At 49.7% G+C, this 23,141-nt stretch overlaps 2 protein-coding genes and 1 non-coding gene across 9 annotated transcripts; all 3 read right to left on the bottom strand.

The window, feature by feature from the left end:
• Positions 1-259: 259 nt before the first annotated feature.
• On the bottom strand, positions 260-12,833 carry ATF6B (activating transcription factor 6 beta). 4 transcript variants are annotated; one of them, XM_032269059.1, is made up of 18 exons: positions 12,704-12,833; positions 12,250-12,329; positions 12,068-12,146; positions 11,753-11,844; positions 10,471-10,606; positions 5,963-6,048; positions 5,689-5,824; positions 5,471-5,602; positions 4,844-4,977; positions 3,676-3,861; positions 3,498-3,589; positions 2,831-3,004; positions 2,552-2,659; positions 2,291-2,372; positions 2,016-2,083; positions 1,690-1,801; positions 1,472-1,556; positions 260-959 (listed from the first exon to the last, which is right to left on the bottom strand). In XM_032269059.1, the coding sequence occupies exons 1-18, from the start codon at positions 12,807-12,809 to the stop codon at positions 730-732; spliced, it is 2,118 nt and encodes a 705-aa protein (XP_032124950.1). In that variant the 5' UTR covers positions 12,810-12,833; the 3' UTR covers positions 260-729. The 4 variants fall into 4 exon arrangements, with proteins under 4 accessions (XP_032124950.1, XP_032124951.1, XP_032124948.1 ...); XM_032269060.1 differs by having other exon boundaries at positions 4,844-4,968; positions 12,695-12,822; XM_032269057.1 differs by having other exon boundaries at positions 2,016-2,080; positions 12,695-12,822.
• Positions 12,834-13,287: 454 nt separating this feature from the next.
• FKBPL (FKBP prolyl isomerase like) lies at positions 13,288-14,909 on the bottom strand. Of its 4 annotated transcripts, none has more exons than XM_032268958.1 (2): positions 14,847-14,909; positions 13,288-14,426 (listed from the first exon to the last, which is right to left on the bottom strand). In XM_032268958.1, the coding sequence occupies exon 2, from the start codon at positions 14,350-14,352 to the stop codon at positions 13,312-13,314; it is 1,041 nt and encodes a 346-aa protein (XP_032124849.1). In that variant the 5' UTR covers positions 14,353-14,426; positions 14,847-14,909; the 3' UTR covers positions 13,288-13,311. The 4 variants fall into 4 exon arrangements, with proteins under 4 accessions (XP_032124849.1, XP_032124846.1, XP_032124850.1 ...); XM_032268955.1 differs by having other exon boundaries at positions 14,668-14,903; XM_032268959.1 differs by lacking the exon at positions 14,847-14,909 and adding an exon at positions 14,749-14,825.
• Positions 14,910-16,388: 1,479 nt separating this feature from the next.
• LOC116543521 lies at positions 16,389-16,498 on the bottom strand. Its single transcript, XR_004265603.1, has one exon. It is a non-coding gene; the product is annotated as a U6 spliceosomal RNA (small nuclear RNA).
• Between the last annotated feature and the right edge of the window lie 6,643 nt (positions 16,499-23,141).

The following is a 23,141-nucleotide window of genomic DNA, read 5'->3' on the forward strand; positions in this document are numbered from 1 at the left end:
GCCCCATCTTTCCTGTTGACTCAGACACATTCCACGGATGTGTATCCTCCAGTCTGTCACGCCATGGGACATCATTGCTAGACACAGATATACCCCAGAATTGCAGGGGCGGGGGCAAAGGGATGACATGCGGTCTGTGATCCCGTACCCACCCCACCTCAGAGCCAGCTATGTCTTCAGTGCTTGATTCTTTGATGCTGGCCCTGGAGAAATCACTTTCCCCCAAACTCCCCATCATGAGCCAGGAAGGCAGCCACCATTCCTTCAACTCCCTCCAAGTTGTTTATTTAACAATAAAAAAGAAGAAATGCACGCACATAAAGCTGTACTCCCCCCGCCACCCTCCCTTACTCCCAATAACTAGCTCCAAAATACAAAAACTTCCCTTGTCCCACCTGGGGACTAAATTCCCACCTCCACCTGCCAAAACAGAGGAACAAAATAAAGAGTATGCAGCAGCCCACCACCCACCCCACAACTGAACCTCACACAATCCCCTCAAAGAAAGAATCTGGGACTGGGGGTTCATAGGAATGAGAAGAGCCCTATATTCTGAAAAGGGACGAGAAGAGAGGTGAATACCCCCACCTCAAATAAGTGCTTAACCCCCACACCTGGTCTTTCATTTACCAATTGCCCCAAGCCTGGGGATCAGGGAAATTTGAAACAGTCCCACCTGGCTACCCAGTACCCCCTCCCCCCGTTCTAAGTCAGTGTGAATGGCAAAGGTCAGGGATGATTGAGGTAGAGGGGCTGGTGAGAGGCCTGGTGGGCCTGGCTGGCTGCAGAGGCTGGCAAGGGGCCACCTGTGGCATTGCCTGGGGTGGGGGATGGCTGTTTTCGGAGCGAGGGGGGCACCGTGGAGGTCTTGATGTGAATCACCCTGGTGTCCATGACCTCACACTCGATCTGCATCATCTCCTCATAGTCCCCTGGGGCCCCACGGCCTGACAAGGTCTCTGTGAGAAGACGAGAGTTAAGGAAGAAAAGATGGGGAGTCAAACAGGATTGGAGGGAGGAGGGGAGGAGGTTGGAAAAGTAGAGGTGAGCAGAGAGGAAAGGAAAGGGCAGTAGTGAGGAGGCAGATCCATAGTGGGAGTTAAACAGGATGGCAGGGGCAGAGTGTGGTGCAGGGACAAGGAGAGGGGTAGGAAAATACAAGGACATTGATGAATGTGGGGGTCACACAGGAGAAGACAGCAAGAGAAAAAAAGGAAGTGAGAGTCTAGCAGGTTCCTGGCCTACCCGCCTCTGCGCAGCCATCCACCCAAGCACCGGGGAAGGACCCTCACCCTCTTCTCCGCTCCAAAGTCTCCTGCATGTTGCTCTTCCCTCCACCCACTTCCTGCTGCTTCTCACCTGTGGGTCTAGCAGCTCTCTGGATGCCTTGCTCCTCTCCCCCTTCCCCCTCAGCTCCCAGGCTGGATCTCCCTATTAGAACTGCCCCCATACCCAGCAGAGAAAGAGTTACCATTGGGGGCCATGGCAGGCATCACCAGAGACATCTTGGGCCGGGAGGTCTTGTTGTGGCTGATGGCTGGGAGCAGCAGGTGATCCTGGGGAACAGAGGGGCCAGGCCGGGAGGGTGGAGGGAAAGAGGCCAACAGGCTCCCCACACCACACCCTCCCACTGAAGACAGACTGCAGGGAACCTGGGGTGACAGAGATGGGCTGGCAGGAGAAACTCACCCTTCGGAAAGAGACAACATAAAATGTGTCTTCCCGTCGGTCAATTGCATCCAAGAACGCTGGCTGTGAACGGTCTGGGTGGCGATATAGCTGCAGTTGGCCCACAGAATCCCTAGGCAGGTGAGGAAATAGGATTTGAGGGAAACTAAGCCCAGTGCTCAGTTTTTACCAGGGAAGGGGATAGGATGAGAGAAGACAAGAGACCCCCGGTGGAGGAGGGAGGTATAATCCCACTGGTGACAGCGATGACAGGCACAGGACAACTACTGGGGGTACAGCTCTTGAGAGTGGAATCTCACTTACTAAGCATCCCACCCCACACTCACCTTTCTGGGGGTCCAGGGGGTTGGATGGGGACTGCCTTAACTGGAGGTGACTTCCGTGGCTGAGACTTCTGGAAGGAGAAGTATCTAAGGATTTGGAGAGGGTGAAGGGAAAAGGGAAAGAGCCCCTGGAAGCTGATGCCACCTCACACTCAACCCTCCACTTTCTTCACACGATCCCTCTAACTTCCACAGTTAGATGCCCACTAGAAACCCCCACACAAGACATTTAGCCCTTATCTTCAAGTGGCCTTCCTTGAACCAGCCACCCGCCCTACCTGTCTCTCCTGGGCCCTCTGAGGGATCTTTCTGCGGCCTCTCTGGTGGCGCTGGACCCAGCCACTCAGCTCGTCAGCAAGCCTGGGGAAGCAGAGGAGGCTCAGGACCTCCATGCCAGGCCAAGATTCCCACTCTCCTTGCCCACCCACAGGAGTGAGGAGAGGACAGGCAGCTCTACACTTCAGTATGTAGGCCAGCCAGGTTGACTGCAGAGACCCTTGGGAGGACAGGGGAGGATGCCCCCGCCGTGAATCCCACACCTCAGGGACTCGGTTCGGTTGAAATGCCGGCAATCAGAGGAGAGGAAGAGCTGGTCTAGGTCTCTCAGTAGTAGCTCCTTGGCGCCCCCAGGGAAGGCTGTCAGGTTCCTGGAGTGAGGAAGGAGGCAACACTTGGAGGCTGCCCAGCACTCCCACATCAACAAAGAAGGCAACGAAGGCAAGAGAAAGCTTTGGGTCACCCCTACCCCCACACTGAAAGCAGGGAGACAAATAACTCATACCCTCAAAGGAGAGGGGGGGTCCTCCCTCGCTCCTCACCTGAAACTGGGCTGGTCTGCGGGGCTGGGCTGGGGCTCCTCAGGGCCATGGGAGGACCCCTGGAGAGGTTCAACTCCGTGAACTGGCTCTGAGAATTCCAGCAAGTGTCTCCGGGGTCGAGGCTCCCCCTTGCTCATCTGAGGAGAGACGGGAGCTGAAGGAGGCTCACTGATGCTGTGGATAAAGAGGGACAGAACACAATGAAGAATTCCACCTGTATGAAGTGTCTAGTTAAGAATAAGGGCTCTGCAGGGGGGCCGCTTGAGTTGCAATCTGTTATACAAGACTGAATCTCTGCTTTTGTAAGACGGGAATAAGGATGGTCACTACATATGAAAAAAGAGTGTATCACCTAGAGACTAGAATTCAGTAAGCACTTAATGGTCACTATTTCTTTTTTTTCCCATACACACACACATTTGCACACATGCACACACACCCCACCCCTGCCATAGTCACTATTTCTACCAATATTAACACCATCACCTACTCTCCACTGGAGAAATAATGGAGCAGGAAGGGGCTGGCTAGACACACCATCAGTGCCAAGGACACCAGAGCTGTTTGTGTATAAGCAGAAGGAAATGACCTGGGCCAAAGCAGGCAGCCAGGAGGCTGTAAGGTGGGCTCCACCTGGAAGGTTCTAGTGAAGCAAGGAGGGTCTCACCTGACAGGTCCAAAGTTGAAGGCGATGAAGAGAAGGAAGACCATGATGCAGACCACCTTCCTGTTTCCAGATCCTAACTTGAGCTCACTGTTCTAAGGCACAAGAAAGAGAAAAGAAAGAGGGAATCATCTCAAGGAAGCTGCGTTCCTGTGGGTCTCCCAGGGAAGACTGGTCTTACTTCAGCCAGCAGGGCCTCCAGCCGCCGCCGGAGGGCAGCATTCTCCCGGCGGAGCTGCTGGTTGTCAGCCAATACTGCCTGCAGCCGAGCCTCCAGCCCCTGCAGATACTCTTTCTTCTTTCTCCGGGACTGACAGGCTGACTCCCTGTTCTTGATCATTCGCTGCTGCCGCTTCAGCAGCTTTGCCTAGGCACCCAGAAGGTCAGAAAAGAGAATGACAGATGAGTTGGAGAGGGGCACTATGCTTCCAAACCCTGGGGAATGATTTACCCAAAGCTCACGGGGCCACTCCCTTGCCTTCCTGACACCCACATACACAGCCAGCTTTTTCCTCTCTACTCAAACATTCTAGGGAAGGGGCCCTTCTCTCAAACACTTCCTGCTACTGCTCCTCAGAGGTGGGAAAAGTTAGAGCGCAGGAAGAACTCTGTCCATGCCTGTGGAAATTTTTTTTTTAAAGACACAGGGTCTCGCTATGTTGCCCAGGCTGGAGTGCAGTGGCTATTCACAGGCACGATCCCACTACTGATCAGCACAGGAGTTTTGACCTCCTCCGTTTCTGACCTGGGCTGGTTCACCTCTCCTTAGGCAATCTGGTGGTCCCGTGCTCCCAGGAGGTCACCATATTGATGCTAAACTTACTTCAGCACCCGATCGGCATAGCGCACTACAGCACAGAACTCCTGGGCTCAAGGGATCCTCCAGGCTCAGCCTCCCAAGTAGCTGGGACTACAGGCACGCGCCACTGTGCCCATCGGAAACTCTTTCCTTGGTAAGTCTTTCTTCCTGTCACCCCATATTTGTAGGGCTCAAAGTTTAACTGTTATACTGCCTATGCAGTTTATCTGATTTTCCCCTAGGAGGCTGCCTCCCTCCCCAACTAAGGCCACAAACATAGTTGTATAGTATAGTATGACTTCCCTGCCTTTAACTTAGAGACCAACCCCATTTCTCCATCTGCAGTCACAGCAAACCTAAAGGACCCTAAAACTACATGGAGTTGATACTCATATAGAAATAGGAGTCCTTTCTGAGCCCCAAGAATGATCTAATGGATCCGCTTCCTCACTTTTTGGTCCTGGGTCTTAACTCCCTCCTCATCCCAAAGTTGCCTCCACAACAGACTTCCCTCTTCCCTTCCCATCACTTGCCCTACTCCTCTCCTTACATCCACTTCAGGAGGGCAGGAGTTTCCAGGCATAGGAGCAGGAACGATGCTCTTCCTCTCAGGCCGTGGAAGAGAGGGAGCTGGCCCTTCAGGCTGGACTCGAATAGCACCCTGGATGAGGACAACTGGGGACACTGGGGCAAGTGAGCAGAGGAGGTCAGAGGGCTATGCGCTGGGTGGGGTCCTTGTGCCCACACCCACACCAGAGCACCCAAGGGTTGTGAGCCGCAATGGCTGCGAGCTCCCTGACAAGGTCAATCCAGCCTGCCTTCTTTCATTTTTTTTTTTAAATTAATTAATTAATTTTAATTTTTTGGTTTTTTTTTTTTTTTTGAGATGAAGTCTCACTCCGTCACCCAGGCTGGAGTGCAATCTCAGCTCATTGCAACCTCCGCCTCCTGGGTTCAAGTGATTCTCCTGCCTCAGCCTCCCAAGTAGCTGGGATTACGGGCACCTGCCACCATGCCCCGCTAATTTTTGTATTTTTAGTAGAGACAAGGTTTCGCCATGTTGGCCAGGCTGGTCTTGAACCCCTGATCTTAGGTGATCCACTCATCTTGGCCTCCCAAAGTTTTGGGATTATAGGTGTGAACCACCACGCACTGCCCTTTTCTCCTTCTTCAATACCTGGGGGTGGCTGGACGAGAGGCTGCAGAAGAACAGTGGTGCTGGGAGGCACAGTTCTGGGTGGCATCGGGACGGTGGTTAGCACCACAGGTTTGGGCTGCAGTGGTGGCTTCCGGGTGGGCAGGGCTTTCCCTGAAGGAAGGTGAGAGAAAGGAACAAGAAATGTCGGGACCATAGGTATCTCACTAGGGATCCCAAGTGTCAGGAGGCCCCATTACCTGAGGAGCCATCAGGGGATGGGCCCATGCTGATCTGGACAGCTCCAAGTGAGGGGGCTGGGACATCCCACAGGAGGCACCCTGAAGGGGATGGGGACTCTGTCTTCACTTCCAGGACCTCCTCTCCTATAAAAGCCTATGTGGGGCATTCCAGAGATATGTTAGCCAGGAGGACTGTTGAGGAGAAGGAGCTGAAGAAGAGAAAGCTCTCATACCTCTGGGTCAGGAGGAACTCACTGCAGTACCTGGAGGGAGAAAGGAAGTTGGTGCTCACCTGGCTGGAGGAGTCGGCTGAGAGCAGGGAGGCCTCAGAGTTGATGGAGGAACATGGAGAGACAGGTTCTATCTTGGTCTGGACATCTGTGGGAGGCAGGATGAGGCAAAAGCTGGATATTAAGTAAACCCTGAAGGGTTAAGAGTGTTGAGATGGGGAAATGGGTCCTTTCTCTTTGAACCTGAAAATGAAAAACTCTTCTGGCCCTAGATTGCAGTCCATCTGGGAGGGAAGCCACAGAGCTGCTCATCTGCTGGCTCTTCATCCTGCTTTTCACCTGGTGCTTCCCTTTCTCCCTCAGTGGCTCCTCTAATTATTCTCATCCCTGCTCAGCGATCCTCAAGGCTGTCTTTGCCCTTCTGCTTTTCCCTCTTTCTTGGTCACAGAACTCATCTATTCACCTAGAATAGGCCTGAGCAGACGGGGTCTCCAGCATTCACATGGCCCAAATTCCTATCTTGCTGGATTTCTACCTCATCCTGGCCCAATGCATCTCCATACTGACAACTGCCAAGTCTGCATCTCCACCCTGCTGCTCACCTGCACCAGATCCTGACTTCCAAGCTGCCTGCTGGTCCCTTCCATTCTCATGCCTCACCAGTCACCCAAATCTAACTGGCCCTAAGTGAGGCTTCCTGATTGTTCCTTCACACAAGTTTTCCTCCCGGGCACCAAACAGCAAAGCATCAGTCACCTCTGAGCATTCATGGCCTCCATTATATCTGCCTTTATGACTTGTTGATCATTCCATTAAAAAAAAAAAAAAAAAGTAGGTCCTATGTAGGTGAAATAAAACCCTTCTGAGAGCCAGATTCAGCCCACAGGTCAATAGTCCACCACTGCCTCTGGTCCATACCATTCACTTTGGTACTTAATTATATGATCACTAAGATTGCTTTTTAAAAGTTCAACTTATATTTTTGAATAGATAATATTATCTTGACACAAATTCCAAAGGAAGAAAGGAAAATTAAGTGAAAAAAGAAAATCTTCCCTTCCCTGTCCTCCAGCCACTCAGATTCCCTGCACAGAGGTAACTAACCACTATTAAAACTATTTAACCGTAGTAGAGCATGGTGGCTCACACCTGTAATCCCAGCACTTTGGGAGGCCGACAGCTGATACAGGTGGATTGCTTGAAGCCACGAGTTCAACACCAGCCTGAACAACATGGCAAAACCCTGTCTCTACCAACAACACAAAAAAATAGCCAGGCCTGGTGATGTGTGCCTGTAGTCCCAGCTACCTAGGGGGCTGAGGCAGGAGAATCGCTTAAACCCAGGAAACAGATGGTGCAGTAAGCAGAGACCATACCACTGCACTCCAGCCTGGGTGACAGGGCAAGACTCTGTCTCAAAATAAAAAAGGAACTATTTAACCATGATGTATTACAACCCTCACAAAACTCCAAAAGCAAGGACTACGCCTCATGCTCATTGAAGTGATGGGTAAAGTACAGGCCCTTAAAAAATACCTAAGTATGAGGCCGGGCGCGGTGGCTCACGCCTGTAATCCCAGCACTTTGGGAGGCCGAGGCGGGTGGATCACGAGGTCAACAGATCGAGACCATCCTGGTCAACATGGTGAAACCCCGTCTCTACTAAAACTACAAAAAATTAGCTGGGTATGGTGGCGCGTGCCTGTAATCCCAGCTACTCAGGAGGTTGAGGCAGGAGAATTGCCTGAACCCAGGAGGCGGAGGTTGCGGTGAGCCAAGATCGCACCATTGCACTCCAGCCTGGGTAACATGAGCGAAACTCCGTCTCAAAAAAAAAAAAAAAAAAAAAAAAAAAAAAAACCTAAGTATGGAGAAGAATCTGATTCTAATAACACTCTCCGATGCAAAGTCACCAACAATCTTTTTGCTGCCAATGGTATTTCAATTCTTACTTTGTGTGTCTTTTTTTAAAATAACATTTATTAATCTGCTGGATATAATCTGTCCCTCCAAATCCACTCTCCATCCCTCCCTGCTCTGCTCTGAGATCAAGGAAGAACCTGAATGGACTGCATCAGTGGGTTCCCTAGTTGGAGTTCAGCCAGTGAGAGATGGTGCCAGGAGATCCAGAAGGTACTATGGAATCAACAATCAACATGTTGGCCAGGCGCAGTGGCTCACATCTGTAATTCCCGCACTTTGAGAGGCCAAGGCAGGCAGATCACCTGAGGTCAGGAGTTCAAGACTAGCCTGACCAACGTGGAGAAACCCGTCTCTACTAAAAGTACAAAATTAGGCTGGGTGCGATAGCTCACACCTGTAATCCCAGCACTTTGGAAGTCCGAGGAGGGCGAATCACGAGGTCAGGAGTTTGAGACCAGCCTGGCCAACATGGTAAAACCCATCTCTACTAAAAATACAAAAAATTATCTGGGCATAGTGGCGGGCACCTGTAATCCCAGCTACTCAGGAGGTTGAGGCAGGAGAATCGCTTGAACCCAGGGGGCAGAGGTTGCAGTGAGCCAAGATTATGCCACTGCACTCTAGCCAGGGCAACAGAATGACACTCTGTCTCAAAAAAAAAAAAAAAAAATTACAAAATTAGCTGGGTGTGGTGGCACATGTCTGTAATCCCAGCTACTCAGGAAGCTGAGGCAGGAGAATCGCTTGAACCCAGGAGGTGGAGGTTGCGGTGAGCCAAGATCATGCCGCTGCACTCCAGCCTGGACAACAAGAGCAAAACTCCATCTCAGTGGGGTGGAGGACTAGGGGAGGGATAGCATTAGGAGAAATACCTAATGTAGATGACCGGGTGATGGATGCAGCAAACCACCATGGTACGTGTATACCTACGTAACAAACCTGCCTGTTCTGCACATGTACCCCAGAACTTAAAAGTATAATGAAAAATTAAAAACACGGCTGGGCGTGGTGGCTCACGCCTGTAATCCCAGCACTTTGGGAGGCTGAGATGGGTGGATCACAAGGTCAAGAGATCGAGACCCTCCTGGTCAACATGGTGAAACCCCGTCTCTACTAAAAATACAAAAAAATTAGCTGGGCATGGTGGCGCGTGCCTGTAATCCCAGCTACTCGGGAGGCTGAGGCAGGAGAATTGCTTGAACTCAGGAGACAGAGGTTGCGGTGAGCCGAGATCGCGCCATTGCACTCCAGCCTGGGTAAGAAGAGCGAAACTCCGTCTCAAAAAAAAAAAAAAAAGAAAAAGAAAAAGAAAAATTAAAAACAACTAAATCTCAAAATAACAACAATCAACATGTGCATCACTGAATGCATCATCTTCCCTGATCAGAAAGCTCCTGCTTTTGCAGCCTCCATCCAGTGAACAGTAACATCACCCACCCGCAGCCACCCTAGCCACAAGCTTCTTTGACTCCTACCTCTCTCCAGTGTCCAGGAGGTCACCACAACTCATCTATTCCACTTTATTCTTTCTCAAGTCTGCTTTCTTCACAACATCCGAGTATCTTACTCGATTAACTGCATAAGCCTCTTCCCTGGTCCTCTTACCTCTGGCCCTGCCCCTCTGCAACCCATTCTCTACTCTGCCACTACAATCGTCTTCCTAATCATATTGCTTCCCTGCTTAATTCTTCAAAGGCCCCACCTACCCACAGGATAAAAGCTAAGAGCTCCTTAGCAGGGCGCCCACCTGGCCCTGTAGCCTCTGTAGTTCCACACCACTCCCCATATCCTTCTTACTCCCACTCTGAAGAAATGCAGGCCCCTCACACACAAGTCAACCCCCCACACTGTCCTCCTGGCTAATTTCTATGTGTCCTTCAAAACTCTCAGGAAACCCTTCTTACAGGAACATGACCCAGATCCAGCCCCAATTTGGCGGAAATGTCCCCTCTTATGAGCTTTCATGGTACCTTCTAGTAATTTTTATCCTAAAATGACCACACGTGTATTGACTGATATTTGTTTTTCTCCCATTACTAAATTACAGGGTTGAAAGTCAGCACGTTGGTCAAGTCTTGTTCATCTTAGCATTCCCAGTACTCTGCTCAGAATCTGGCATAAAGTAGGTACTCAATAAATATTTCTTTTTTAAAATTATTGTACCTCAGATATCCTCATATCAATAAACATTTAGTAAATAAACAGCTATGAGTAAATTTGGGAACACTTTAAAAATAGAACAAATAATGTTAATTGTAGAATCTCAGAGTTTAATATATGGTTCAAGACCAGCCTGACCAATGTGGTATGTTTAAAAATGTTTATAATAAAATGTTGGGTGGGGGGAATCACACAGAAAAATGTGCCCTAAACTGTTCACAAGTATTTAAAAAGTAAGCTGAGTGGCATGACAAAATACTAGGACAAGAAAAAGGGAGAAAAATAATCTCCATCTCCTCAGCACAGCACTGCCGTTGCTGGGGTTCCCTGAAATGTTTCCTTTCCCTCCCGCCTCCCCCCTGGTCACCTGCCATTTCCCCTCCCTACCTGTCCTGTTGCCTGCACTTCCCCTCCATCTACACACATACACACACACATACACAGTCTCCCTTGGTAAAGCTGAGGGTTGGGGACAGGCTGTTATTACCTGAGGAATCATCAGAGATGAGGCCTACATTGATCTGGACAGTTTCAAACGAGGATGCTGGGTCATCTCCCAGGAGACAGAGTGGGGGTGCCAGGGACTCTGTCTTCACATGGAGCACCTCTCCTACCCCAAGAGCCTGACAGTTGGGGTAGGGCAGGGGGCAGAAAAAAGGGCAAAAAAAAAAAGGGAGATGTTCAGAGAGCAAGAACAAAAGCTTCAGAAGTTTAGGGTTTACAAACCATCAATTTCTTGACATTCTGATCTGAATGGTTCTGAGCATCTCCCTAACCTGTTCATTCTTTCTACTTTATTTCTGGGGGAACTGATGAAGTTTCATGATTTCAGATATGGCCTTAGAGTGAACAACGTGGGAAAGAACAGTTCAGAATTCTCAGCAGTTAATAACTCTCTTCTTCCCAGCCCGATATAACTCTGTATATTAAAAAGACCCCTGGCCGGGCGCGGTGGCTCAAGCCTGTAATCCCAGCACTTTGGGAGGCCGAGGCGGGTGGATCACGAGGTCAAGAGATCGAGACCATCCTGGTCAACATGGTGAAACCCCGTCTCTACTAAAAATACAAAAAATTAGCTGGGCATGGTGGTGCGTGCCTGTAATCCCAGCTACTCAGGAGGCTGAGGCAGGAGAATTGCCTGAACCTAGGAGGCGGAGGTTGCGGTGAGCCGAGATCGCGCCATTGCACTCCAGCCTGGGTAACAAGAGTGAAACTCTGTCTCAAAAAAAAAAAAAAGAAAAAGACCCCAGATCAGGCATGGTGGCTCACACCTCTAATCCCAGCATTTTGGGATGCCAAGGTGAGAGGATCACTTGAGCTCAGGAGTTTAAGACCATTCTGGGCAACATAGGAAGACCCCATTTTTACAAACAATAATTTAAAAAGTTAGCCAGGCATGCTGGCATGTGCCTGTGGTCCCAGCTACTTCAGAGGCTGAGGCAGGAGGATCACATGAGCTCAGGAGGTCAAGGCTAGAGTCAGCCATGACCATGTTACTACACTGTAGTTTGGCTGAGAGAGGGAGGCCCTATCAAAAAAAACAAAACAAAACAAAAAAACCACACACATCTTCACTGCTAAATAACCAAAGGGGATGTGGAAAATGAGGATACTAAGGAAATGGCAAGGTGGTGGTGAAGGCCCCCCACACCTCACACACCTCATGACTCATAGCACACAAATCATTTAAATCATCTACGTCACCCATGGGTGAAGGGAATGAAGCAGAGTCCCTGCCACAGACAGCAGGAGGAATATGGCTCTCTCACCTGGCTGGAGGGCTCTGTGGAGAGATGTGATGATTCCGAGCTGAGGGAGGAGGAAGAGCAGGGGGAAGATGGCTCAGACTTCACCTGAAGATCTGGAGGAAAGGGAGTTAGAAGTTATCAGGAAGCAGAGCTTGAGAAGAGTCCAAAAGTGCCCAAGGACATGTGGGTGGTGATTCCCCCACCACAGCAAGGGAGAAGAAACAAAAATAGGGGATTGAAGGAAATAGGATAGGCACTTAAACTATGTAGTTTCTGGGAAACTCTGGGAAGATGAGGGTTTCTGGAAAGCTGAGGGAACCACACAGACTACCTTACCTGGAAAGATGGGCAGGAGTTCCCACGGGGGCTCAGGGGGGCTGACATCCATCCCCACGTCCAGGGAACTGCCGTCAAACTGAGTAAGGGAGGATGTAAGAGGGCAGGAGTGTGAGAAAGTAGAGGTGACTGGGCTCACTTTCCACCCACCAAGGGTTAGAGAAAGGCTGGGGACACAATACCGGGACATCCTGCTCCGGGCAACGGAAGAGCTGCGTCTGCTCCTCGGCCACTTCATCTAGGCCAGAATACAAGGTGCTGTCTGCAAGGAATGCTGAGTGTCAGGGGGGTCGTCCGGTGGGCCCAGCCTACAGATCGCACACAAGTCCTCACCCTATCCCTCATTGGCTCGGCTCGGCCAGACCCACCGCCCGCCCACTTGAAAAGTGATACAACCGGAGCGCTTCAGCCCCTCCTTCCCCGAACCCGGAACAACTCGACGTTCCCGCAGGGAGCAGAGGTCTTCCCCGACTTCTGTATCCCCTTAATGCACGAGCCCCCTGCTCCGCCCTCCTTCAGATGGCGGATTCCGTATTTGCCCAGCCTTCCTCTTTAGGCCTCCGCTTCCTTCCCGCGTGCCTCAGGGACTCAGTTTGCCACAGCCCTCTCCCCTCCCCGGGGCCTCATTCCGCAGACCCCAGTCCTCCGGGCTCAGCAGGTTATCGGTGAAGAAACGCGTCGGGTCCGCAATCTCACTGAGGAGCATCAGCTCCGCCATCTTTTCCCCCCACCCCCCAACCATGAGACGGCTCCCAAGGCCCGCCTCTCCCCATCATCAACTAATCAGTTGACTCTTTTAAAAAAGGGGGCGTCCCGGAAGCTCCACCGACCAGTAAGAGACCTGGGTGCTGAGCACGTGAATCAACAGACGCAGATGGCTGTATGGACGGGCCCAATGGGGCACTGCGGCCGGAAGTAACGCCCAGATAGTGCCGGACCGCCAAGCGCATGCGCCAAACAAGCCCCGACGATAAAGAGCCTGGGAATTGTAGTACCCAGTATTCCCAGTGTTAAGGTCCACCATCTCTACCAGCCAGTAGTAAGTTTAGACAGCTTCTGTGTGTCTTCGGAGACGGATAAGCCCCTCAAAAGGGGTACACTGGGACCGCTGTTACGTCCCCTAGGAAGCCAAAAGCTGAGAATGGGATATGGGCAGAAACCTTTCCTCTGGGCCCCCACCCCCAAATCTCACAGTACAGACGACAATTCACAAGTTCCTGTCTCTTTTAAGGTTTAACTTTTAATCAGCCAAACATCTTGCGCAGACCCTGAGCCAGCCCTGCATCCTGTTTCTTCCCCTGAATGACCACCTTTCCCAGTTCTTCCTGGGCTGCCCGGTTTTTGGGGTCTATGGCCAGAACCTTCTTGAGGTCAGCAGCTGCTTTTTCCAGGTTCCCAAGTGCAGCCTGGGCAACCCCCCTTCGGTATAAGGCCTTTAAATGGCCAGGCTCCCGCTCCAACACCCGGTCACAGCTCTGGGCTGCCAACTGTGGCTGCCCTAGCAACAACTGACAGGCAGCCAGATTGGCATGAAGGACAGTTCGTTCTGGAGGGCCAGGTGGGGGTAAAGTCAGCAGCAGCCGAAGAGCCCGTCCATAGCATCGGGCAGCTCCTTCAGGGTTCCCAGCTCGAAATAGTTCTGTGCCCCTTGCACGTTCTTCCTTGGCCAGGGCTTCCTTCTCGCTAGTCTCCAGCTCCCAGGAGTCCCGGCCTTGAGTGAAGGAGGCCAGTGTGAGCCTGACAGGAGGTCCAGAGTGCCCAGGCAGCTGAAGCTCTGCTTCCTCACCTTGACACATGGACTCCAAGCATTTCTCTATGAGCTCCCCCCAAGTTTCCTCCCTCCACGGCCCAACGCCCATAGTTAGCTCTGTCCAGCCCTCTGGCGGTCCTGATCCGAAAGGAAACCCCAAAGCCAGTACCCGGCAGCAGGAGCCTAGTTTGGGTTTGTCCAAGCCATGGCCACGGATTATGATCTTCTTGACAAAACTCCCATCGGGACAGTACCAGAGATCAGAAGTTTGAAGGGCCTCTGGCATCTGACTGGTTGATCCATGAGACTTATGAGAGTCTCCTTCAAGTTCAGCAACCAGTTTTTCAGTTCCCTGAGTATTCTCTAGAATTTGGCTGGCTGAATCTGGGCTTACTCCCAGCTCAAGGGTTTCGGTAGGAGGCTGCTGACTAATCTGAGTAACTGAATCAAGCTTCTCCCGGGGGTTCTTTTCCCACTGTTGTTCCGGCTGAGAGGTGTCCTTTTCTCCAATTGTACTGACTGGTGGCGTCTCCATTTGGAAGCCTGGTCCCTTCCACCGTGGGCGAACAGTTTTGGTCAGAAAGGGATAGCCCAAGTTCAGGTCAGCACCTGAAAAGAAAACCAAACAATGGTAATTGCAGTGTTCTTATTTAGACCCCCTTTCTCGTCCTTTCCCATCCTTCTGAGACCCAGACCCTTAGTCCTGAAAGTCCTCAGTTTTGCTTTCCTCCAAAAATCTGCTCAGGCTTCCCCGTTCCACCCATTCATAATTCAGAACTATAAATTCCACAATTCCCTGCGGTTAAGGTAGCCACGCCAACTACGGACACCCGGCTGGGTCAGTAAGTACCTGCGCGGCCAAGTCCCTAACATGATGGCAGGAGGAGCCAGGCCATTCGAATCACCTCTCCTTCCAAAGCTAAATGCTTACTGAATACTGCCCTCGGAGCCTTGCCCAGTGCAGAGAGCGCAGCCAGAGAAGGGCGGGGGACAGGGGTGAGTGGCGGAACAACTGGGAGAGATACTAACAACCCTGGAGTCTACGAGACTCCCAGTCTAGTCAAATTCCTGGCAGCCAATCGGAAGGAGGAAGGAATCTGGGTAGCCCGCCTATTGAGCGTGACATCATTTCCTCCGCAACCGCGAAGCTCCAGGCCTTAGCAACTGAACTAGCCCAGAGCAACCGAACTAGGCAGAATCGAACAGAATTTGGCGAGGTCGGGCTGGCCAAAGTGGGCCAGCTTGGCGAGACCTTGGTTCTACTGAAACTACAAAAATAGGACTGGCGCGGTGGCCCACGTCTGTGATCCCAGCACTCTGGGAGGCCGAGGCAGGCGCCTCACCTGAGGTCGGGAGTTCGAGACCAACCTGCCCGACATGGAGAAACACCCGTCTCTACTAAAAATGCAAAAATTAGCCAGGCGCATTCCTGTAATCCCAGCTACTCAGGAAGGCTGAGGCTGGAGAATTGCTTGAACTCGGGAGCCAGAGGCTGCCGTGAGCCAAGATCGCGCCATTGCACTGCAGCCTGGACAACAAAAGGAAAACTCCGTCTCAAAAAACAAACAACAATAACAACAACAAAAATTAGCCGGGCGCCTGTAATCCCAGCTCTTCGGGATGTTGAGACAGGAGACTCGCTTGAACCCGGGAGGTGGAGGTTGCAGTGAGCCGAGATCGCTCCGTTGCACGCCGGCCTGGACGACTGAGCGAAACTCCATCTCAAAAAAAAAAAAAAAAAGAAAAAAAAAAAGAAAAGAAAAGAAAAGTGCACAAGGCGCAGTGGCTCACGCCTGTAATCCCAGCACTTTGGGAGGCCGAGACGGGCGGATCACTTGAGGCCAGGAGTTCAAAACCAGCCTGGCCAACATGGTGAAACCCCATCTCTACTAAAAATACAAAAATTAGCCGGGCATGGTGGGGTGTGCCTGTAATCCCAGCTACTCGGGAGGCTGAGGCAGGAGAATCGCTTGAACTTAGGAAGCAGAAGTTGCCAAGAGCCAAGATCGCGCCTCTGCATTTCAGCCTGGGCGACAGAGTGAAACTCCATCTCAAAATAAAAATAAAAATAAAAGAGGCAAAGTGTAGAGAAGTCCTGGAATGGAAACTGGCGTGGAGGTAGAGTAGAGAATGGCGGGGGTGGTGGTAAATAATAGTGGCAGCAGCCTTTTATCTGGCGACCTTACGCCCTCCTATGCTACTGTCTTTATGTTGGGAGCGCCCAGCAGGTGTTAACACCTGTCAGTCCCTTGGCTCATTCAGTACAGGGTGCTCCAAGATAAAACCTCAGGACTCTTTCCAACTGGACTGTCCTTTGGGGGAACACATGAGGTTTCTCCTTACCTTTCCTTTCATAGCCATCATTGCCTTTCAAGCCCTCCTTCATCAAGAAATCTTAGTGATTTTCAAACATGAATGTGAATACATATCACCTGGGGAACTTGTTAAATTGCAGATTATGATTTAAGAAGTCTAGGGTGGGGCCTGTATGCATTTCAATAAGCTGGATAATGCAGATGCTGCTGGTCCATGAACCGCGATTTTTTCTTTTCTTTTTTTTTTTTTTTTTAATAAAATATGGAGAGCTTCACGAATTTGCGTGTCTTCATTGCGCAGGAGCCATGCTAATCTTCTCTGTATCGTTCCAATTTTAGTATATGTGCTGCCGGAGTAAGCAACACACTTTTTTTCTTTTCTTTTTTTTTTTTTTTAAATAGAGATAGGGTCGGGTGGGGCACTGGCTCACGCCTGTAATCCCAGCACTTTGGGAGGCCGAGGCGGGTGGATCACCTGAGGTCAGGAGTTTGAGACCAGCCTGGCCAACATGGCAAAACTCCGTCTCTACTAAAAATACAAATAAGCTGGGCATGGTGGCATATACCTGTAATCCCAACTACTAGGGGGACTGAGGCAGGAGGATTGCTCGAACCTGGGAGGCAGAGGTTGCAGTGAGCCAAGATTGTGCCACTGCACTCCAGGCTGGGCAACAGAGCAAGCCTTCATCTCAAAAAAATAAAATAAAACAAAATGTCCAGGCTCGGTGGCTCACACCTGTAATCCCAGCACTTTGGTAGGCCGAGGCCAGTGGATGACAAGGTCAAGAGATCAAGACCATCCTGGCCAACATGGTGAAACTCCATCTCTACTAAAAATACAAAAATTAGCTGGATGTGGTGGCACGCACCTGTAGTCCCAGCTACTCGGGAGGCTGAGGCAGACGAATCACCTGAACCCACAAAGCAGAGGTTGCAGTGAGCCGAGATTGTGCCACTGCACTGTAGGCTGGGCCACAGAGCGAGACTCTGTCTCAAAAAATAAATAAATAAATAAATAAATAAATAAAAAATAATTAAAATAAGTAAATAGAGATGGGGTCCTGCTATGTTTACCAGGCTGGTCTCAAACTCCTGGCCTCAAGTGGGCCTCCCAAAGTGCTGGGATTATAGGTGTGAGCCACCACACCCAGCAATGAACCAATGAGATTATTCTAGAATCTCACCCCATTGTCTTCTCCCCTGGCTCTATGCCCCTGTAGTGCGTCCTACATTTTGCATATATAACTGGTGTAACCTGTTCCACTGGGTGTAGCAGGTGCTCCTCCTCCTAATAGAAGACATCAAGCCCTGTTGTGAATCAGTCTTGCTTATCCAGCCACCTACACAGCTTGGGCTACCACAGCTCTCCAGGGAAGAAGAATCCCATTCTGGGTACCTCACTTTGGCTTTCCAGTTTGCTGTCACCATTGTGCCTCAGACTATCAAAAGCATGCCAAGACAGCTAGGAAGGGAGATAGTTTCATCACTAGCCACAGACTTGTGTCAAGAGTCCTCTCCGGCCGGGTGTGGTAGCTCACGCCTGTAATCCAAGCACTTTGGAGGCCAGGGTGGGTGGATCACCTGAGGTCGGGAGCTCAAGACCAGCCTGACCAACATGGTGAAACCCCGCCTTAAAAAAAAAAAAAGATAAAACAGTCCTCTCCCTGTTTTGAGTTGAGCCTCAGATCACTAACCTAGACTTCTTTTTCTTTTCTTCTTTTTTCTTTTTCTTTTTTGAGACTCTTGGCTGGGTGTGGTGGCTCACGCCTGTAGTCCCAGCACTTTGGGAGGCCGAGGCGAGCAGATCACCTGAGGTTGGGAGTTCGAGACCTGCGTAACATGGAGAAACCCCGTCTCAAAAAAAAATTTTTAATTTAAAATTAAAAAAAAAAAAAAAATGGCTCTTGTTACCAAGGCTGGAGTTCAGTGGCAGCTCAATGTTAGCTCACTGCAACCTCCACCTCCCAGGTTCAGTCAGGAGTTCAAGACCAGCCTGACCAACATGCAGAAAACCTGTCTCTACTAAAAATACAAAAACTTAGCTGGGTATGGTGGCACATGCCTGTAATCCCAGCTACTCAGGAGGCTGAGGCAGGAGAATCGCTTGAACCTGGGAGGCTGAGGTTGCAGTGAGCCGAGATTGTACGACTGCACTCCAGGCTGGGTAACAAGAGTGTGACTCCATCTCAAAAACAAACGAAAGGAAGGAAGGAAGGAGGGAGGGAGGGAGAGAGGGAGGGAAGGAAGGCGGGCGGGCAGAAGGAAGGAAGGAAAAAAGATCTGAGAATTAAATGAAAGATGAGCAGGCATGAGGGGAAAAGATAAAAAGGAATCTTCTTCCCCAAGGGACTGGATCCAATCCCTTCCTGTCACTACAGATGTCCTCAGCTCCCTCTCTTCCTTTGGTGTTGCAGGGACCAACATCACTAATACCCCCAGAAGTTGTATGAATGCAAGTGGTACATACTTACCCTGTCTTGCTACACAGAAACCTCTGGAAAAGTGAGATTCTGGGTTAAGAATGTCAAAGAGGGCTGGTCAGTGGCTCGTGCCTGTAATCCCAGCACTTTGGGAGGCCAAGGCAGGTAGATCACATGAGGTCATGAGTTCAAGACCAGCTGGCCAACATGGTGAAACCCCATCTCTACTAATAAAATATAAAAATTAGCCAGACGTGGTCTGAATCCCAGCTACTTAAGAAGCTGAGGCAGGAGAATCGCTTGAACCTGGAAGGCGGAAGTTGCAGTGAGCCAAGATAGCACCATTGCACTCCAACCTGGGCAATAGAGTGAGACTCTGTCTCCAAAAAAAAGGTCAAAGAGACGTGGGAGAATGGAAGGACTTGGGAGACAGTCACTAATTCTGCTCTCTGTGATTGCGGAAGGTTAACTCCATTTTGGAACAATTCTTTTTTTTTTGTCCTTGGCGTTTTGAATTTGGAACAATTCTCTACTCCTTTAAGTCAAGAAGATAGAATTGAGGGGAAACTATATTTGATAAGTTTCTGGGGATTTACCTGCCAATATATTTGCATCTCACCTGGAGTCACTTCCCTCCTACCTTCTTTCTGGGTCCTCTCCTTCTAAGGTGGCTCAGAGAAGCTGGCCATATTCTGTTATTCTCCATGCTGTATCCCAGAAGGGCATAGTTTCCCTTCATTAAAGATCTAACCTGAAGCCTGGGCAACATAGAGACCCTGACTCTACAAAATAAAAATTAGCCAGGTATGGTGGTGTACTTGTAGTTCTAGTGATCCAGGAGGCTAAGGTGGAAGGATTGCTTGAGCCCAGGACTTGAGACTGCAGTGAGCTAGGATCACACCACTGTACCCCAGCCTGGGCAAAAGCGTGACATCATGTCTTAAAAAAAAAAAAAAAAAAAAAAAAAGAGTTAACCTGAGGCAGAACCCAAGGAGAGGTTCAGAAGCTGGCTCGAGGTAGTTTGCAAGCTGGTGTTGTTTCATCTTGTTCCTGCACACACACAGCATATAGTGCTTGCCCTCTAAATGAGTGAAGTAGAATTTTTTTCTTATTCATTCAATAACACTTACTGAATACTCAGAATTTGCCAGTGAAATATGGACACAAATACAGAGGTTCCCCAGCAGTAATCTAATAAGGGTGAAAGGTCGGATTAGCCAATTTTCCAGATGCAAGAGAAAAAGTAATAAGTAGCAGGGAAGTTATTTTCAACTGGGAGTGATCGGAAAAGACCTCATGGAGGGTTTCAGAGAGTTGAGCCTTGAAAGAGGGCCACAGATTTGACATGCAGAAATGGAGGAGATTTATTGCAGGTGGAGGAAGCTGCACAAGGCAGGAGAGGCAAGGAAAGACACTTAACACCCAGGATTATTCCTCTTCAGTTCGTGAGTCTCAGCCTTCCCAGGCTATTCCAATACTCCTTTGTGCTACCCTGTCACCAGGCACTGAGCCTGCTGGAAGGTTTGACACTCTCACGTTCCCCTTCATTCCACACTCACCACATGGAACCATATGCTGCACTTACTCTCTTCCATTTGTTATCCGCACAAGACACAAAAATTCTAGTTTTCCAAAAGCTAAATAAATTTCCCCTTCTGTTTAGCTTTGGTGGTTTCCGTGGCTTTTAGTTTTGCCGGGATTTGTGTCAAAATTGTTCCTCCCTCCCTCCTCTTTGCTCCCAAAGCATTTTGCTGTGCTTCCCTTATAGGCAGGGTTTTCAAGCAGGAGGAAGGCAGCCTTTCTGGCAGCGAAGTGTTTAATGATGACAGTTGCTTCTTACCAAACCCTGACCATGCATTATGACTGTAATACCCAGCATTGTGCTAAATGTCTTGTATATATTAGTCGTTTTTTTCTTTTTTTTGAGATGGAGTCTTACTCTGTCGCCAGGCTGGAGTGAAATGGCGCGCTCTCAGCTCACTGCAACCTCTGCACTCCCGGGTTCAAGCAATTCTCCTGCCTCAGCCTCCAGAGTAGCTAGGATTACAGGCACATGGCATCGCGCCCAGCTTAATTTTGTATTTTCAGTAGAGATGGGGTTTCGCCATCTTGGCCAGGCTGGTCTTGAACTTTTGACCTTGTGATCTACCCTCCTCGGCCTCTCAAAGTGCTGAGATTACAGGCGTGAGCCACCAGGCCTGGCCACAAGTATATATTAGCTTATTTTCCTCTCACACAACTCTTTTTTCTTTTTTCTTTTTTTTTTTTCTTGAGATGGAGTCTTGCTCTGTTGCCCAGGCTGGAGTGCAATGGCATGATCTCAGCTCACCGCAACCTCTGCCTCCTGGGTTCAAGCAATTCTCCTGCCTCAGCCTTCCAAGTAGCTTGGGACTACAGGCATGTGCCACCATGCCCAGCTAATTTTTTTGTATTTTTAGTAGAGACTGGTTTCACCATGTTGACCAGGATGGTCTCGATCTCTTGACCTCATGATCCACCTGCCTCGGCCTCCCAAAGTGCTGGAATTATAGGTGTGAGCCACCGCGCCCGGCCCCTCTCACACAACTCTATGAGCTACTTATTCATTCAGTCATTCAAGGAATCTTTATTGAGGGCCTCCTTTATGCCAAGCACTGTGCTACGTGCTGGGAGTAAGGCTATGGAAAAAGCCTTGGATCTCTGGTAACTTACATTGAATTGAAGATGATAGACAATAAAAAACAAAAGCAATACATAATATATAATACAATGTTAGACACTAACAAATGCTATGAACTTGTAAGGGGTGAGGGAATGGGATAGAAAGTGCTCCCAAGTGTGCATGGTGCTCTATTTATTAATTATTATTATTGATAGGGTCTTGCTGTGTTGCCGAGGCTGGAGTGCAGTAGTATGATCATGGCTCACTGTAGCCTTGACCTCCTGGGCTTAAGTGATCCTTCCACATCAGCCTCGTGAATAGCTGGGACTGCAGGTGCTTGCTACCATGTCTGTTTTTTTTTTTTTTTTTTTTTTTTGAGACGGAGTTTTTCACTCTTGTTACCCAGGCTGGAGTACAGTGGCGCGATCTCGGCTCACCACGACCTCTGCCTCCTGGGTTCAGGCAATTCTCCTGCCTCAGCCTCCTGAGTAGCTGGGATTACAGGCATGTGCAACCATGCCCAGCTAATTTTTTGTATTTTTAGTAGAGACGGGGTTTCACCATGTTGACCAGGATGGTCTTGATCTCTCGACCTCGTGATCCACCCGCCTCGGCCTCCCAAAGTGCTGGGATTACAGGTGTGAGCCACTGCGCCCGGCCATGGTTTTTTTTTTTTTTTTTTGGAGATGATGTTTCACTATGTTGCCTGGGCTGGTCTCAATCTCCAGGCCTCAGGCAATTCTCCTGCCTCTGCCTCCCAAAGTGCTAGGATTATAGGTAAGAGCCACTGTGCCTGACCATGATACTATATTTAATCAAGTGATGAGGGAAAGCCTCCTTCTGGAGGTGATGTTTGTGCAGATGTAAATGACATAAAGGAGCAGCCATGCAAATATCTGGAGGGAGAGTGTCCAGGAAAAGAAAAAGAGTACAAAGGCCCCGAGGTAGAAAGGAATTGGATTTTTATGTTAAATTCAGAAAGGAGGTCAGAGTAGGTGGAGCAGAGTGAGCAGCAAGGGAAAGAATGGTAAGGGATGAAGACAGGCGGGGAGAAACAAGGCCAGTAAGCTTCATAGGCCATGGGAAAGGCTTTGTATTTGGTTTCAAATGTGATCAGGAGCCATCAGAGGGTTTTTTTTTTTGTTTTTTTTTGTTTTTTTTTTTTTTTGAGACGGAGTTTTTCGCTCTTGTTACCCAGGCTGGAGTGCAATGGCGCGATCTCGGCTCACCGCAACCTCCACCTCCTGGGTTCAAGCAATTCTCCTGCCTCAGCCTCCTGAGTAGCTGGGATTACAGGCACGCGCCACCATGCCCAGCTAATTTTTTGTAGTTTTAGTAGAGACGGGGTTTCACCATGTTGACCAGGATGGTCTCGATCTCTTGACCTTGTGATCCACCCGCCTCGGCCTCCCAAAGTGGTGGGATTACAGGCTTGAGCCACCGCGCCCGGGCATCAGAGGGTTTTGAGCAGGTAAATGATATCATTTGATAATTTTAAAGGGTAGACCATATCAATAAAAAAATACAAGTAGAAAATCCAGTTCAGGGACAAATTAAGGGACAATGGAAGCATGGGCACTCGGATTAGGGTAAAGGAGAGGGCCAAGAATAGAGCCCAGAGGCTCTCTAATATTTAAGGGTCTGGAAGACGACTAGGAGCTGTCAGTGAAGACTGAGAAGGAACAGCAAATAAGGAACTAGGGAATGCTTTCTTTCTTTTCTTTTTTGTTTTTTGAGACAGGGTCTCCCTCTGTTGCCCAGGCTGGAGTGCAGTGGGGTTATCACGGCTCACTGCAGTCTCAACTTTCCAGGTTCAAATGATCCTTCTACCTCATCTTCCCAAGCAGCTGGGACCACAGGTGTGTGCCATTATGCCCAGATAATTTTTTAATTTTTTGTAGAAATGGGGACTGCCTGTTTTGCTAGGCTGGGCTCGAACTGCTGGACT

The sequence above is a fragment of the Sapajus apella genome, unplaced genomic scaffold (genome assembly GCF_009761245.1).
Source record: "Sapajus apella isolate SASKATOON/1434 unplaced genomic scaffold, GSC_monkey_1.0 scaffold188, whole genome shotgun sequence".
In the NCBI taxonomy this organism is placed as follows: Eukaryota; Metazoa; Chordata; class Mammalia; order Primates; family Cebidae; genus Sapajus; species Sapajus apella.